The sequence below is a fragment of the Prionailurus viverrinus genome, chromosome D2 (genome assembly GCF_022837055.1).
Source record: "Prionailurus viverrinus isolate Anna chromosome D2, UM_Priviv_1.0, whole genome shotgun sequence".
NCBI classification, from domain to species: domain Eukaryota; kingdom Metazoa; phylum Chordata; class Mammalia; order Carnivora; family Felidae; genus Prionailurus; species Prionailurus viverrinus.
The window spans coordinates 15247400-15265540 of record NC_062571.1 but is presented as its reverse complement, the minus strand read 5'-3'; the positions used below and the strand labels follow the sequence as shown (position 1 = coordinate 15265540).

The 18141-nt window shown below is 41.1% G+C and overlaps 1 protein-coding gene and 1 long non-coding RNA gene across 2 annotated transcripts in view; one reads left to right on the top strand and one right to left on the bottom strand.

Annotated features, from left to right (window-relative positions):
- The window catches only part of LOC125147565 (pecanex-like protein 2), a 291684-nt gene that overhangs the window by 196554 nt on the left and 76989 nt on the right, over positions 1-18141 (bottom strand). Inside the window, exon 16 of the mRNA XM_047824659.1 lies at positions 14603-14694. Within this exon, the coding sequence (XP_047680615.1) occupies positions 14603-14694 (92 nt within the window). The remainder of the gene's footprint in view (positions 1-14602; positions 14695-18141) is intronic.
- On the top strand, positions 14773-16546 carry LOC125148171 (uncharacterized). Its single transcript, XR_007145442.1, has 3 exons — positions 14773-15262; positions 15526-15625; positions 15743-16546. It is a non-coding gene; the product is annotated as an uncharacterized LOC125148171 (long non-coding RNA).

Sequence of the window (18141 nt, the reverse complement as noted above, 5' to 3'; positions counted from 1 at the left end):
ATATATTCAGAACATTTCATCCTAAAGCAGCAGAATACATGTTCTCAAGTGCAAATGGAACATTCTCCAGAATAGATCACATACTGGGACATAAATTGGCCCTCAACAAGTCCAAAAAGATCTAGATCATACTGTGCATATTTTCAGACCACAATGCTATGAAACTCAAAATCAACCACAAGATAAAAATTGGAAAGAAAACGAATACTTGGAGATTAAAGAACATCCTACTAAAAAATGAATGGGTTGGGGTGCCTGGGTGGTTCAGTTGGCTAAATGTCCAACCTCAGCTCAGGTCATGATCTCACAGTTCATGGGTTCAAGCTCCACATCAGGCTCTGTGCTGACAGCTCAGAGCCTGGAGTCTGCTTCAGATCCTGTGTCTCCCTCTCTCCCTGCCCCTCCCTCACTCATGCGCTCTCTCTCTCTCTCTCTCTCTCTCTCTCTCTCTCTCTCTGTCTCTCAAAAATAAATAAACATTAAAGAAAAAAGAATGAATGGGCTAACCAAAAACTTAAAGAGGAAATTAAAAAGTACATGGAGGCCGATGAAAGTGATAATATGACAGCCCAAAACCTCTGGGATGCAGCTGCAAGTGGTCATAAGAGGGAAATATATAGCAATTCAGGCCTTCCTAAAGAAGGAAAAAAGTTCTCAGATACACAATCTAACCTTACACCTTAATGAGCTGGAAAAAGAACAGAAAAGAAAACCCAAAACCAGCAGAAGATTGCAAATAATGAAGATTAGAACAGAAATCAATGCTATTGAAATAAAACAAAACCAAACCAATAAACAAACAAAAAATAGTAGAAGAGATCAATCAGTAGCTGATTCTTTGAAAGAATTAACGAAATTGACAGGCCCCTAGCCAGTTTGATCAAAAATAAATAGGAAAGGACCCAAATAAATAAAATCAAGAATGAAAGAGGAGAGATCACAACCAACACTGCAGAAATACAAACAATAATAACACAATATTACGAGCAATTATATGTCAATAAATTGGGCAACCTGGAAGAAATGGACAAATCCCTAGAGACATATAAACTACCAAAACTGAAACAGAAAGAAATAGAAAACTTGAACAGACCCATAACCAGTAAAGAAATCAAATCAGTAATCAAAAAATCTCCCAAAAAACAAGAGTCCAGGACCAGATGGCTTTCCAGGGTAATTCTACCAAACACTTAAAGAAGAATTAATACCTACTCTTTTGAAGCTGTTCCAAAAAAAAAAAAAAAAAAAAAAAGAAAAAAGAAAGAAAAAGAAGAAAAGAAATGGAAGGAAAACTTCCAAACTCATTCTATGAGGCCAGCATTACCTTGAGTCCAAAACCAAAGACGTCACTAAAAAGGAGAACTACAGACCAATTTCCCTGATGAACATGGATGGAAAAATTCTCAACAAGATACTAGCCAGCCAGATCCAACAATACATTAAAAGAATTATTCACCGAGATCAAGTGGGATTTATTCCTGGGATGCAGGGCTGGTTCAATATCTGCAAATCAATCAAAGTGAAATCAATCACATTAATAAAAGAAAGAATAAGAACCCCACGACCCTCTCAATAGACACAGAAAAAGCATTTGACAAAATACAGCATCCTTTCTTGATAAGAACCCTCAAGAAAGTATGGATAGAAGGATAATACCTCAAGATCATAAAAGCCATCTACGAAAGACCCACCACTAATATCATCCTTTTTTTTTATGAAATTTATTGACAAATTGGTTTCCATACAACACCCAGTGCTCATCCCAACAGGTGCCCTCCTCAATACCCATCACCCACCCTCTCCTCCCTCCCACCCCCCATCAACCCTCAGTTTGTTCTCAGTTTTTAACAGTCTCTTATGCTTTGGCTCTCTCCCATTCTAACCTCTTTTTTTTTTTCCTTCCCCTCCCCCATGGGTTCCTGTTAAGTTTCTCAGGATCCACATAAGAGTGAAACCATATGGTATCTGTCTTTCTCTGTATGGCTTATTTCACTTAGCATCACACTCTCCAGTTCCATCCACGTTGCTACAAAAGGCCATATTTCATTTTTTCTCATTGCCACGTAATATTCCATTGTGTATATAAACCACAATTTCTTTATCCATTCATCAGTTGATGGACATTTAGGCTCTTTCCATAATTTGGCTATTGTTGAGAGTGCTGCTATGAACATTGGGGTACAAGTGGCCCTATGCATCAGTACTCCTGTATCCCTTGGATAAATTCCTAGCAGTGCTATTGCTGGGTCATAGGGTAGGTCTATTTTTAATTTTCTGAGGAACCTCCACACTGCTTTCCAGAGCGGCTGCACCAATTTGCATTCCTTAATGGGGAAAAACTGAGAGCTTTTCCTCTAAGGTCAGGTACACAACAGGGATGTCAACTCTCGGCACTGTTTTTCAACATAGTATTGGAAGTCCTAGCCTCAGTAATCAGACAACACAAAGAAATAAAAGCCATCCTAATTGGAAAGGAGGAAGTCAAACTTTCACTCTTCACAGACGACATGATACTCTGTATGGAAAAACCCAAAAGATTCCACCAAAAAACTGCTAGAACTGCTCCACAAATTCAGCAAAGCTGCAGGATATAAAATCAATGCACAGAAATCGGTTGCATTTCTATACACCAATAATGAAACAGCAGAAAGAGACGCCAAAGAATCGATCCCATTTACAACAGCACCAAAACCCATAAAATACCTAGGAATAAACCTAACCAAAGAGGTACAAAATCTATACACTGAAAACTATAGGAAGCTTATGAAAGAAACTGAAGAAGACACAAACAAATAGAAATACATCCCATGCTCATGGATTGGAAGAAGAAATATTTTTTAAACGTCCATACTACCCAAAGCAATCTACATATTCAATGCAATCCCTATTAAAATAACACCAGCATTCTTCATAGAGCTAGAACAAACAATCCTAAAATTTGTATGGAGCCAGAAAAGACCCTGAATAGACAAAGCAATCCTGAAAAAGAAAACCAAAGCTGGAGGAACGACAATTCTGAACTTCAAGCTGTATTACAAAGCTGTAATCATCAAGACATTATGGTACTGACACAAAAACAGACACATAGATCAATGGAACAGAATAGAGAACCCAGAAATGGATCCACAAACTATGTGGCCAACTAATCTTTGACAAAGCAATGGAATAAAGACAGCAGCAAATGGTGTTAGGGGAAACTGGACAGAGACATGCAGAAGAATGAACCTGGAACACTTTATTACACCCTACACAAAAATAAACTCAAAATGGATGAAAGATCTAAAGATAAGACAGAAAGCCATCAAAATCCTAGAGGAGAAAGCAAGCAAAAACCTGCTTGACTTTGGCCACAGCAACTTCTTACTCAACACATCTCTGGAGGCAAGGGAAATAAAAGCAAAAATGATCATCAAGATAAAAAGCTTCTACACAGCAAAGGAATCAATCAGCAAAACTAAAAGGCAACCGATGGAATGAGAGAATATATGTGCAAATGACATATCAGATAAAGGGTTAGTATCCAAAATCTATCAAGAACTTACCAAACTCAACACCCAAAAAAACAATTCAGCGAAGAAATGGGCACAGGACATGAACAGACACTTTTCCAGAGAAGACATCTAGATGGCTAACAGGCACATGAACAAATGCTCAGCGTACTCATCACCAGGGAAATACAAATCAAGACCACAATGACACACCACCTCACACCCACAAAACAGATAAACATAAAGGAAGGGAAGCAAAAATATAAAAACAGGGAGGGAAAATAACAGAAGAGATGCTTAAATACAGAGAACAAACTGAGGGTTGTTGTGGGTTTTGTGGGTAGGGGACGGGCTAAATGGGCAAGGGACATTAAGGAGAACACTTGCTGGGATGAGCACTGGGTGGTATACATAGGGGATGAAACACTGGATTCTAGTCCTAAAATCACTGCACTATGTGCTAACTTGGATGTAAATTTAAAAAAAAAAACAATAAAATTTAAAAAAAGAAGCTACAAAAAAGCTACTAGAATAAGTATTTAACAAGGTTCCAAGATACTACCCTAAATATACAACAATAAGTGTATATATTATCAATGAACAATCAGAAACTTAAATTATACAATACCACTTAATGATAGTGTCAAACACATGTATAATACAAACATGTTTACTTTGAAAGAAACTGCCAAACTGTTTTCTAAAATGGCTACACAATTTTCCAACCCTGCTAGAATGAATCAGAGTTCTTGTTGCTGCACATCCTTACCAGCATTTGGTGTTGTTAGTGTTCTGGATTTGGACCATTCTGATAGCTGTGTAGTAATATCTTCTTGTTATGTGCTTTTAGTTTCAAATTCCACTTGTTCATTGCTGATATATAGGGAAGTGAATAACTTTTATATATTAACCTTGTATCCTCCAATATTGCTAAACCACTTATTAGTTCTAGGGAGTTTTTGGTCATCAATTTTTTAATTTTCCACATAGAAAATCATGACATCTCTGAAGACATAGTTTTATTTCTTCCTTACCAAGCAGTATACCTTTATTTCCTTTTCTTATCTTATTGCATTAGGCAGGGCATCCAATATATGTTGAGAAGGAATAGTAAGAGAGGACATCCTTGCCTTCTTTCTGATATTAGTGGGAAAACTAGTTTCTCACCATTACAATGTGAGCCATAGGTATTTTGTAGAAGTTCTTAGATCAAGTTAAGGAAATTCTCCACTAATTCTAGTTTTCTGGGAGTTTTTATCAGGAATGGTTGCTGGATGTTTTCAAATGATTTTTTCTGCATCTGTTGATATGATCATGTGATTTTTCTTCTTTAGCCTGTTGATGTGATTGATTACATTATTTGATTTTTGAATACTGAACAAGCCTTGCATATCTCAGATAAATTCCATTTGGTTGTGGCATATAATTTTTTTTATACATTGTTGGATATGACTGGGTAATACTCTGTTGAGGATTTTTTTGCATCTGTTCATGACATTAATCTGTAGTCTTCTTTTCATGTAATGTCTTTGGTTTAAGTGTTAGAGTAATTCTGATCTCATAGAATGTATTAAGAAGTATTCCTTTTGCCTCTACCTTCTAAAATAGATGGTGGAGAATTGGTATAATTTCTTCACTAAATGTTTGGTAGAATTCAACAGTGAACCTCTTTGAGCCTGGTGCTTTTTGTTTCGAAAGTTTGTTAATTATTGATTCAATTTCTTTAATAAATGCAATCCTAATCAGATAATCATTTTCCTTGGATGAGTCTTTGGTGGATTACATCTTTCTAGGAATTGGCCCATTTCATCTACGTTATCTAGACTGAGTTATTCACAATACTACTTTATCATCCTGTTAGTGTTCATGGAATCTATAGTGGATATCCCCTCATTTATTTCTATAATTAGTAATTTGCATCTCCTCTCTTTTTTTCTTAATTGGCCAGGGTACAGGCTTATTAATTTTATCAATCTTTTTTTAAAAACCAGCTCTTTGTTTTATATATTTTCTCGATCAATTTCCATTTTTCAATGCCATTGATTTTTTGTTCTAATTTTTATTATTTATATTCGTTTACTTCAGAATTAATTTGCTCTTATTTTTCTAGTTTCCTAAGGTGGAAGTTTAGATTATTGATTTTAGATCTTTTTTCTTTTCTAATATATACATTTCATGCTACATTTCACCCTAAGCATTGCTTTTGCTGAATCCTACTCATTTTGATAAGTTGCATTTTCATTTTCATTTCATTCAAAACATTATTTAAATTCTTCTTGAGATTTCTCCTTTGATCCATGTGCTACTTAGAAGTGTGTTGTTTAGGGGCATCTGGGTGGCTCAGTCGGTTGAGCATCCGACTTTGGCTCAAGTCATGATCTCGCGGTTCATGAGTTTGAGCCCTGCATCAGGCTCTGTGCTGACAGCTCAGAGCCTGAAACCTGCTTCAGATTCTGTGTCCCCCTCTCTCTCCACCCCACCCCTGCTTGTCCTCTGTCTCTTTCTTTATTTTTTTAATTTTTTTTTTAACGTTTATTTATTTTTGAGACAGAGAGAGACAGAGCATGAACGGGGGAGGGTCAGAGAGAGGGAGACACAGAATCTGAAACAGGCTCCAGGCTCTGAGCTGCCAGCACAGAGCCTGACGCGGGGCTCGAACTCACGGGCCACGAGATCATGACCTGAGCTAAAGTCGGCCGCTCAACCGACTGAGCCACCCAGGCGCCCCTGTCTCTGTCTTTCAAAAATGAATAAACGTTAAAAAAAAAGAAGTGTGTTGTTTAATCTCCATATACTTTGGAATTTTAATTCCATTGTGGTCTGAAAGCAGACACAGTATGCTTTCTATTCTTAAATGTGTTAATATGTGTTTTATGGCCTAAGATGTGGTCTGTCTTAGTGAATATTTCCTGTGAGTTTGAGAAGAATGTGTATTCTGCTATTGTTGGATGAAGAAGTCTACACATGTCAATATATTCCGTTGATTAATGATTCTGTAGAGTTCATCTACGCCCTTACTGATTTTCTGCCTTCTGGATCTGTCCATTTATGATAGAGAGGTATTCAAATCTCCTATTACAATAGTGGATTCATCTTTTTCTCCTTATAATTTTATCAGTTTCCCCTTCAAATATTTTGATATTCTGCTGTTAGGTACATACACGCTCAGGATTGTTATGTCTTCTTGGAGAGCTGATCCTTTGAATATTATGTAATGCTCCTCTTTATCTCTGAAAACTTCTCTTGCTCTGAAGTCCACTCTATTGCTCTGCAGTATGAAATCAATACAGCCATTCTCTTCTTTTTTATTTTTTTTAGAGGGAGAGCAAGAGCAGGGGAGAAGGGCAGAGGAAGGGGGAGACAGAAAAAGAGAGGGAGAGGGAGAGGGAGAGGGAGAGGGAGAGGGAAAGGGGGAGGGGGAGGGGGAGAGGGGGAGGGAGGGAGGGAGGGAGGGAGGGAGAGAGAGAGAGAGAGAGAGAATCTTTTTTTTTTTTTTAATTTTTTTTTTCAACGTTTATTTATTTTTGGGACAGAGAGAGACAGAGCATGAACGGGGGAGGGGCAGAGAGAGAGGGAGACACAGAATCAGAAACAGGCTCCAGGCTCTGAGCCATCAGCCCAGAGCCCGACGCGGGGCTCGAACTCACGGAGTGCAAGATCGTGACCTGGCTGAAGTCGGACGCTTAACCGACTGCGCCACCCAGGCGCCCCGAGAGAGAGAGAATCTTAAGCAGGCTCCACAATCAGCGCAGAGCCTGACACAGAGCTCGATCCCACAACCCTGGGATCATGACCTGAGCTGAGAACAAGACACTCAGACACTCAACGGACTGAGCCCCCAAGCACCCTATATTTTTGCTTTCTTTTTATTAGTTTTAGCAAGGTACATATTTCTCCATCCATTTACCTCCAAGATGTATGTGTCTGTATATTTAAAGTGGATTTCTTTTGGACGATATATAGGTGGGTCTCGTTCTTTGATCCTCTCTGACAATCTCTGCCTTTCAATCAGTGCATTTGCACCATTAGTTGTACAGTGATTATTGATATAGTTGGATTAATACTTGCTATATTTGTTACTGTTCCTTATTCATTGCCCTTGGTCTTTGCTCCTATTTTTGTCTTTCACTCTTTTTCTGCCTTTTGTAGTTTTAATTGATTTCATGTGATTTCATTTTCTCTCCTTTATTAACATATCAGTTATACCTCTTTTTTAATGCTCTTTTAGTCGTTGCCCTAGAATGTGCAATATCCATTTATAATTAAGTCAAGTCCACTTTCAAATAACACTGTGCCACTTTATGGGTAATGCAAGTACTCATAATAACTATACACTTATATTTATTTGATTATGTGATTGCAATAAATAGAAAAAACGGAAATATTTATTTCACCCTCACTTATTCCTTCCCTGATAATCTTCCCTCCTTTATGTAGTTCTGAGTGTCAGTCCTACATTATTCTTCTTTTCTCTGAAGAACTTCTTTTAACATGTCTTGGAAGGCAGGTATACTGGCAACCAATCTCCTTCAACAAATCACTTCTGAAGGATCATTTTTCAGGGTACAGAATTATAGCTTGGTCGGTTTTTTTCTTCTATCAATACCTTAACTATTTCCCTCCACTCTTGTTTTGCTTGAGTTGTTTCCTGTCATGAGTCAGCTTAGGCTGCCATAGCAAAATACAGTGTGTGTATTACTAAGCACGATGTCTTAAACACCATAAATTTATTTCTCACAGTTCTGAAGTCAGGAGGCCACGGATTATGGTGCCAGCATGGTCAGATGCTGGTACAGGCTCCCTTCTGGGTTTGCAGATGGGCACTTGCTCTCTGTGTCTTCACACAGCAGTGATTTCTCTTCTTACAGGGGCACTAATCCCATCATGAGGGCCCCACCCTCTGGACCTCATCTAAACTGAATTATCTCCCCAAAGCCCATTAAGATTTCAACAGTTGAATTTGGGGAAAACAACTCAGTCTGTAACAGCTCCTGAGCAGAAACCACATACAATTCTCATCTTTGCTCCTCCAAAGGTAAGATAATTCTTCCTCCGGTTTCCTTCAAGATTTTTTCTTTGATCTTTGGTTTTTAGCATTTTGAATGATATGCACTGGTTTAGTTTTTGTTGTTTTTGTTGATGATTTGAATACATCTGCTTGGTGTTTTTTGAGTTTCCTGAATTTTTGGCTTGGTGTCTGACACTAATTTGGGGAAATTCTCAGTCATTAATGCTTCAAAGTATATTTTTCTACTCCTTTTTCTCTTTCTTCTCCTTCTGACATTTTCATTACACGTATGTTTCATCTTTTGTAGTTGTTCCACAGTCCTTGGATATTTTGTTGTCTTCAGTCTTTTTCTCTTTGCTTTTTCATTCTGGAAGTTTCCACTGACATAGCCTTAAGCTCAGAGATTCTTTCCTCAGCTATGTCCATTAAAAGCATTCTTTGTTTCTATTACAGTGTTGTTTTTTTCACCAGCATTTCCTTTTGATTCTTCTTGAAAATTTCCATCTCTCTGCTTATACTGTCCGTCTGTCCTTGCATACTGTCTACTTCATCCTTTAGCATATTAATCATAATTGTTTTACATTCCCAATCTGATAATTCCCACATCTCTGCTATATCTAAACCTGATTCTGATGCTTGCTCTATCCATTCCAACTGTGTTTTATGGCTTTTAGTATGCCTTGTAATTTTTTTTCTTGATAGCCAGACATGACACGCTGGGTAAAAGGAACTGTGGTAAACAGGTCTTTAGTGATGTGATGTTAAGGCATGGGGGAGAAGTATTTTACAGTCCTATGATTACTGCTCAGCTTTTTAGTGAGCCTGTGCCTCTGGACTATGAACTTCATAAGTGTTTCTGAGTGCTGCTTAGGTAAGACAGAATGGTGGGGCTGGAATGGAGTTGGTATTTCCTTTCGCCCACATGGAAGGCTAGAGCCAACTGGAGTTTGGCATTTCCCTTCCTCTAAGTCAGTTAGGCTCTTAAAAATCCCAGTAGTTTAGGCTGTGGGGAAATCATGAGGTCAGGCCTTGTTAAGAAGAGAATGTTCTTGTTGTTAAGAAGAGAATGTTTACTCTTCCCCTCCACCTACTAAAAGCAAGAGTTGGATTCTGGGATTTTTCTCCAATATTCACTGTGAGAACCTGTTCCAAGCTCCTGGAGGTAAAACTCACAAAATCGTTCGGCCTCCTGGAGAAGTGGACCCCCTGGGAGATATTAACTCTCAGACTTGCCCAGACTGAGCCTTCGGCAATTCCTTGATTATGGTTCAGGTTTTCCCACCCTTGTATTCATTCCCATGGAGGTTCCTGCTCCAGGAGCTTGTGATCCCCTGTATCTACCTGTCCGTCTCTCCAATTTAGGAAGCAGTGATTTGCTTGCTTCTTGCCTTCTCTGATGGATCCAAAAAGACTTGTTGATTTTTTAAAATTTGTTCAACTATTTACTTAGTGTTAGGATAAAGTAACAACTTTCCAACCCTTCACATACTGGACCAGAAACTAGAAGCCAGTAAATGTTTTTTCACAAAGCTTCCAAGGTAATTCAATGGGGGAAATGTTAGTCTTTTCAACAATCGTGTCAGTGAATCTCAATCTTTACCTCATCTCATACACAAAAATCAACTCAAAGTGGGTCAGAGATCTAAATGTAAAAGCTGCAACTATAAAACTTCTAGGAAAAAATGTTTGTGACCTTGTGTTAGACAAATATTTTTTAGATAGGCCATAAGAAGTGCAAACCATAAAATAAGTAATTGACAAATTGGATTTCCTTATAATTAAAATGTCTACTCTTTGATAAATGCTGTTAATGAAGAGAAAAGACAAGCCAAGGACTAGAAAAAAATATATGTACACTATATATTTGATAAAGGACTGGTATTCATAACATGTAAAAAAAAAAAACCTCATATTTCAGTAAGAACATATAATGCAATTTTTTATTTATTTATTTATTTATTTTTTTTCAACGTTTATTTTTTATTTTTGGGACAGAGAGAGACAGAGCATGAACGGGGGAGGGGCAGAGAGAGAGGGAGACACAGAATCGGAAACAGGCTCCAGGCTCTGAGCCATCAGCCCAGAGCCTGACGCGGGGCTCAAACTCACGGACCGTGAGATCGTGACCTGGCTGAAGTCGGACGCTTAACCGACTGCGCCACCCAGGCGCCCCATAATGCAATTTTTTAAATGGGCAAAAGACTTTAACAGATTTTTCACCAGAAAAGATACATAAGTAGCAAGCTAAAGTATGGCGCATACTTGACAACAGTCATTATTAGAGAAATGCAAATTATAGCCACAATCAGATACTAGTTCATACTGGAATGAGTACTATTTTTAAAACTATTACAAATTTTAAGTGCTAGAAAGAATCTGGAACACTTGGAAATCTCAAAGACTCTGAAGGGATCAAAAATGGTACACACTTTGAACAACAGCTTGGCAGTTTCTTAAAGTTAAATATTGATTAACCACTTGACCCAGCAATACCACTCCTAAGTATTTACTAAGAATAATAAAAACACATATCCACACTAATACCTGTACACAAATGTTTATAGAAGGTTTATCTATAATTTGGGGTGCCTGGGAGGCTCAGTCAATTAAGCATCTGACTTTGGCTCAGATCATGATCTAAGGGTACGTGGGTTCAAGCCCCGCATCAGGCTCTGTGCTGTCAGCTAGGAGCCTGGAGCCTGCTTCAGATTCTGTCTCCCTTTCTCTCTGTGCCCCCTGCCCTCCACCCCGCTCATATGGCGCTCTCTCTCTCTCTCTCTCTCTCTCTCAAAGGTAAATAAACATTAAAAAAATTATTCTTAAAAAAAAGTTTTATCTATAATTTTCAAAAACTGGAAATAACCACAGAAATACTACTCGGTGATAAAAAAGAAAAACTACTGACATGTGTAACAACATGGTAGGATCTCAAAAGCATTCTGCTAAGTGAAAGAAGTCAAACTCTCAGAAAGCTACATGTTGTATATTCCATTTATATGAGATTCGAGAAAAAGCAAGACTGGAATGACAGAGAGCAGATCAGCAGTGGCAGAAACCTGGGCATGGGAGAGAAAGGACTACAAAGGAGCACAGAGAACACTCGGGGGAGGTGGAATTGTTCTACATCATGATTGTGATGTGTGTATTGTGATATTATTAAAGAATTCATAATAAATAATATTTTGATGCTATCTGATTATATACAGTCATCAAAACTCATATAATTATATACTTAAAACCCATGCATTTTATCGTATGAAGTTGTGTTTTATAAGTTATAACCATAGAAACCAATTCAGTCATAGCCAAAGGTTACAGTAGGAAGAAGACAGTGGCTTATGAAGGGGTACCAGGGAACCTTGGAGTTGGTGCAAACATCGCTCAACTTGAGTGTGGTGTTAGTTACATGACTACATACATCCATCAAAACTTACCTAAGTGTATATATTAAAAAGGTAAATTTTACAGTATAGAATTTATATCCCAGTAAATCAGATTTCTTAAATGTATGGAAACAAAAAACAACAGGTGTTGGCAAGGACGTGGAGAGAAAGGAACCCTTGTACACGGTTGGTCGGGATGCAAACTGGTGTAGTGACTGTGGAGAACAGGATGGGGGTTCCTCGAAAAATTAAAAATAGAACAACCCTACAGTCCAGCAATCACACTACTGGGTATTTATGCAAAGAATATAAAAACACTAATTCAAAGGGATGCATGTACCCCTAGGTTTGTAGTAGTATTATCTACAATGGCCAAACTATGGAATCAGCCCAAGTGTCCACTGACCAATGAATGGATAAAGATGTGGGGTGTGTGTGTGTGTGTGTGTGGATTAAGGAGTGCCCTTGCTGTGATGAGTACCAAGTGTTGTGTGGAAATGTTGAATCACTAAATTGCATACGTGAAACTAACATAGCACTGTATGTTAACTAACTGGAATTAAACTGAAAACTAAACACCAAGAACAAAAAAATTAAAAATACTCTTAAAAAATTAAAATACAAAACAATAAAAAATTAAAATGCGTGAAAAATGTATATGTAAACAGACACCGAAACACAACAGAGTAAGTAATAAACAAAGGGTCCTGTGCGCAAGAGCTTGTGACCCCCGAGTTTTACAGACAGATGTTTTACAAAAGGCAGTAGGAAGAGATCCTCAGAAGTACAAGGACTCAGAAAATAATCCGTGTACTTTTCCTGAATAAAACCATGACAGAATAGAAGAATGTATTTCAAAAGAAAGAACGCCAGAAACATTGATTCCTTCTGTAATGACTGTTCTACATGATGGTATAAACGTGGTGACAGTGTCCCCACCAGCACGTAAGTTACCTTTGTGCATTAGAAGAAGGAATCTTCCTCCTCCCCTTTTTCTATGCGAAAGAAACTACCTATACGAAAGGGATGGAGGGAGTGAGGGAGGAAATCAGGCCATTGAGGGTCACAGACAAATTCATGGGAATGCCCTGGGAGAGGATCGTGTCGCACTCCCCGTCTTCCACAAGTGGGAATAAACAATGACCTTTCTGCCGCCCACAATGATGCATTTAATAAGACTGTAAGTTACTCTTTTGAAGGAGTTGGCTAAGAAGTGTCATTTGATCTTAAACACCCTACGGAACATGCATTATTTTTACCTTCTTTTTTACATTAAATTTCTATTTTATCAGACGTACCTGTTGTTTAAAACATTAAAAGTGGGATGTCCATAAAGTCAACAAATGTGTGTAATATTAATTAAATTTTCCTGAACGAAGATGCCCCCGACATTACGTGTATTACTGTCTTCAGACTTTATGGGCACTCTACAATTCTATAATACTGAAAATGAGCAGCAGTGTTCCCTGTCTACACCACCTCATGGCCCAAATTCCTGCTGCCTGAAGGCAGTTTGTGCTTCTTCGCCCATGTTTCTCCATATTTCCAGGTGACATATTGTTTTGTTATTTCTTTTTTTTTAATGTTTTATTTATTTTTCAGAGATAGAGCCAGAACATGAGCAGGGGAGGGGTAGGAAGAGGGAGACACAAACTGAAGCAGGCTCCAGCTCAGAGGTGTCGGCACAGAGCCCAGCGCACTCGAACGCACGAACCGTGAGATCATGACCTGAGCCGAAGTTGGGCACTTAACTGACTGAACCACCCAGGCGCCCCTGTTATTTCATGATCTTTTTCTATCTTAGATTTTATTTGCTGACTTTCCAATGTGGGAGACAGGATTGAGACAGCCCAGGGGCACCTGGGTGGCTCAGCCGGTTAAGCGTCCGACTCCGGCTCAGCTCATGATCTCGAGGTTCGTGAGTTCGAGCCCTGCGTCGGGCTCTGTGCTGACAGCTCAGAACCTGGAGCCTGCTTCGGATTCTGTGTCTCCCTCTCTCTCTGCCCCTCCCCCGCTCATGCTCTGTCTCTCTCTCTATCAAAAATAAATAAACATTTAAAAAATTAAAAAGAAAAAAAAAGGCAGCCCTGATGGTCACACTCACACAAACTCGCTCACACACGCACTTCCCTTCCCCATATAACTGTCATTCCAGTCGCCACAAATACAAAGAATTATTCACAGCTGAGCCACTGCATGCATAGTAATTACCTCTGGTTTTCTGACACAACTTTCTGTTTTCCTGAGGTCAAGGATCATCTTGTGTTTTCATCCTCGTGGGCCTCCCTTGCTGCCCTCCTGAGCTTCAACTTTCTCCATCTGGAGAAGTCTACGGGTCCTCTGTTTTCTAGATTTTAAAACCATGTTGCTGTTGTACCCTCTCCTGTTCTCCGTCCACATAGCTTTACGCCATTGGATCTCTTTACTGCCTTTTGAGCGATACTTCAGAAAGCAGGGAGGGTCAACCCAACAGGTCCCGTTGACCGCCATGCTAGGCAGAGGCCCAGGGTCAGTAAGGAGGCCAGAGGGGCAGGTGCAGAGTGGGATGAGACCACGTGGCTCTGTGATCCCTAGCAAATCAGGTATCTTAAGATGTCTTCTAACGCCACCGAGGCCCCACCCTCGGGGCCCTGCCTCTCCTGATGTGCTCAGATCCGCCTGAACCCCCAGTTGGTTTACTGAATGGGAGGAGAAGGGCAGAGGCCCTGGGTCCTCACGCCTACCTTCACGGCGCTGAAGCAGAGCACGTGGAGCAGGGCAGCGGAGGCGGCACTCCGGGCCACGCTGTAAACAGCCGACGTCATCCCGGAAACGGCTGAAACACAAACACCAACGGTCTCGTGGTCAATAAATGTAACGACGCCAGGAGACGGTGGCGGGTCTGGAATACAAGATGTCTGCCGGGGGTGGAGGGGGGCAAAGAGGAAGTCCGAGGGGTCGGGCCAAAGCACTGGATGACTATTACTACGAGAAAGACCACTTACTAAACATGCAGGAGGAAAGCATTTAGAGAGAACTGGGAGCACCATGCGTAGAAGACTGCGTGAACAGGCCCCGTGAGGACGTAGGGAGACCTCCTTGTTTACAGTTGAAAGCTGCTGGCCACGATAAACCTCGCGGGTGAAGGTTTCCACAGAAGGGGGTCAGAGAGAGAGAGATGAGTGTAATGAACAAGCAACGTTAGCACGTGTGTGCGTGTGTGTGTGTGTGTGTGTGTGTGTGTGTGTGTAATGAGGTGGTCATAGTACTGATCACCAGCAACGCCCAAGTGCTTCATGTACAATTTCATTTAGTTTTTACAGAACCCCTAGGAGATCCACATGTTCATTTCCATTTAGAGAAGCATGAACTTTAAAGTTAAGCAACCGGCACAAAGTCTCCAGGTAAGGATTAGGCGAGGTTTTATCCACCTCGGTGGGAATCTAAAGTGCCACACCAAGGGAGGGTCCACACAGGCGGAGACACGGGTCCCCTGTCTGTCCAGGTGCACGCATGAAGCCGTTTAGTGCTCATGACAAAGAAAACCTAGCTGTCCAGACTCTCACTCCACTCAGCCCTTATCGGAACTTCAGACTCCTTTACAGGAAGAGTAGGATGTCAATGACCTACCAGAACCTCCAAAAAACAGCATGTCAATCTGTTCCAGAAGGTAAACGCAGAAAGTGTCGATCTGCGGGAAGAGCCCAAGGAGGGAAATCGCAGGGAAGCAATATAAAAATACTGGAAGTGAACAGACAAAGTTGACGGTAAGTGTGCGGTTGATGGCCACCAGGTCCCCGAGGCAATCCCGCCTGCTCCCGTTCCAGCACCCGGCCCGCCCTGCCCGCGTCCTGGAGGCAAGACTGGACTCCTTGCACCCACAGAAGGAAGGTCTGCAGGCCGAGTGGAAACATGCCTGCAGAAGTAACAAGGGGCCGTGTCCGAGGAAGAGGCCTAGACGAGGACCCAGGAGAGACCTCGGGTGGTGAGGGAGGCAGTGGACCAGTCCACAGTTTGCAAGAGCAGCTTTGCATGTGGGGGGCATGAGCATGGGAGGAAGAATCTGGGAAACTCCAGAAACAGGCAAACCTAAAGGGTGGTAGGTGGGCGGGTCTCTCCCTGCATGGGGGCGGGGGGTGCCAACATCGGAGCTGGGGGCTCCTCACTTTGTGCCTCTGTCCCCTGGTGCACTTGACGTGCTGAGCATCACCACATCTAAATGCCAACCACAGATTCGAGTTCAGTGGGAACTCCAGGTTCGCAGAGGAACAAGGGAGGGTGGTGATTAAGACGCCACCACAGGTGATGGTGGGGCACTGAAGGGACTGACTCCCTGGACACTGGAGCATCTGGGACACGAAGGTAGCCCTGCCTGGCCAGAGGACCGTGTTCCGTCCCAAAATTGTAACAGTGCAGCTGGATAAAACATCCACATGCCAGGACTCCACCTGTCCCCCAGATCATTTGTTAGAGGAAATAAGACGTACCAGAGCTGCGTTTCACAGCTACTTCCCTATTATCCTCTCTTGATCAAGTCTTTGTAAGTTGGCTTTCATAGAAACACAGAATCTCCCATTCCTTCTGCTATAATACATCTGTCTTCTGTCTCAGTTTATTGAGTAGCATGTCAATGTAGTTCGATACTGGTAAGCCTTAATAAAACTAAGGAAATTTGATTTGAAATCCCATATGCCCAAACGTTGGAACTATGTGCTAACACCGTGCATAAACCACAGTCAACAGTGGGAGTGGGGATGGTGGGGGGGGGGGGGGGGGTTCAGCTATTTCTGAAAAATCAGAAATGTAAACTTTCCATTGTGAAATTGTAGAAACGAAGAGTATCTGTACGGTCCCATGCTCTTGCTAGTAGTGGCTTAAAAGTAAGTATGGGACAATCCCCTCTACAATAATACCGGGGAACTGTTTCAACTCTCTTGCGGTTGGAACCATGTTTTGCTACACGTGGTGATTTTGCTATAATGTTTTCTGTGGCAAGATTTCAACGATATTGTAAAAACCTAGAGCATCTGCGAGTAATCCACTTCTCAACCAAAGTATGCAATAAGACACAAGTAGTGACCTACTAAACATAATTGTATAAGACACCATTTTTTTTCACTTGTGAACGGAACTCAAAGATATGGGGGAGACATAAGAAGTAAAGAGAAATTTAATTATAGAGCATAGTTATAGGCATCAAAATTTAAATCCACATAATTTCAAGTGAACTAACATTTTTCTCAACTCTTGAGACTCAAACCCAGCAGTGAAGATTGCACACTAAGCTGCACTCCCCATGGCCAGGATAGGGGCAGAGGGAAGGTGTGATGGGATTGCATTAGTTCACCTTCTCAAGCGCTGTGCATGTGGCAAAAACCACACCAAGAATGAAGAACTTCCAGGGAAAAGTACGGGTGTGAAACAATATTTAAGGCAGCTGAATATTGGAAAATGTTCAAGAAAGCATGCAGGGTGCCTGAGTGGTTCAGTCAGTCAAGCATCTGACTTTGGCTCAGGTCGGATGTCAGGGTCTGTGGGTTCAATCCCCATGTCAGGCTCTGTGCTGACAGCATGGAGCCTACTTGGGATTCTCTCCGTCTTCCCTCCTCTCTCTGTACTTCCCCTGCTCACACTCTCTCTCTCAAAAAGAAGTATTCTCTATGAGAAATACATGAGGCAATGAAACCACAACTATGGAAGCAAAAAGGACTGGAGCCAGTGAGTCATGGTCTGAGGGTGCTACGCTGGTGGGAGACACGGGGGAGCCTTGGCCAGAGATGCTGTGGCCGTGCATGCAGAACCCGAGTTTCCTGGCCACAGCGGAAGGATGGCAGTCCACATGGAGCCCAGCGTCTAGATCCTTCCCAGGATGTATGAGAGAAGGAAATCATTACTCTTTTCAAAGCCAGGAAGGTGGAAGGGGAGCAAGGTGGGGAGCCCACGCATCTCATGTGTCAGGCCATAGTTCGTGTGAATAAAGAAGCAGCCAGGGCGCCTTGATTTCAGCTCAGGTCATGATCCCAGGGTTGTGGGACTGAGCCCCGTGTCAGTGCAGAACCTGCTTGGGATTGTCTCTCTCTCTCTCTCTCTCCCTCTGCCTCCTCTCCCACTCTCTCACTCTAAAATAAAATATATATATATTTTTAAAAAGGAGCTAAATGGTTTTTGCATTAGAACAGTTAGAAAATTACACGTGAAGTTGCTGAGGTTATTTTGTCCTTTTTCCAAAAGTAAAAGAAAAAGTCCCTGTGGCTACTGGCAATTTTCCCTGTGAACAGGTTTT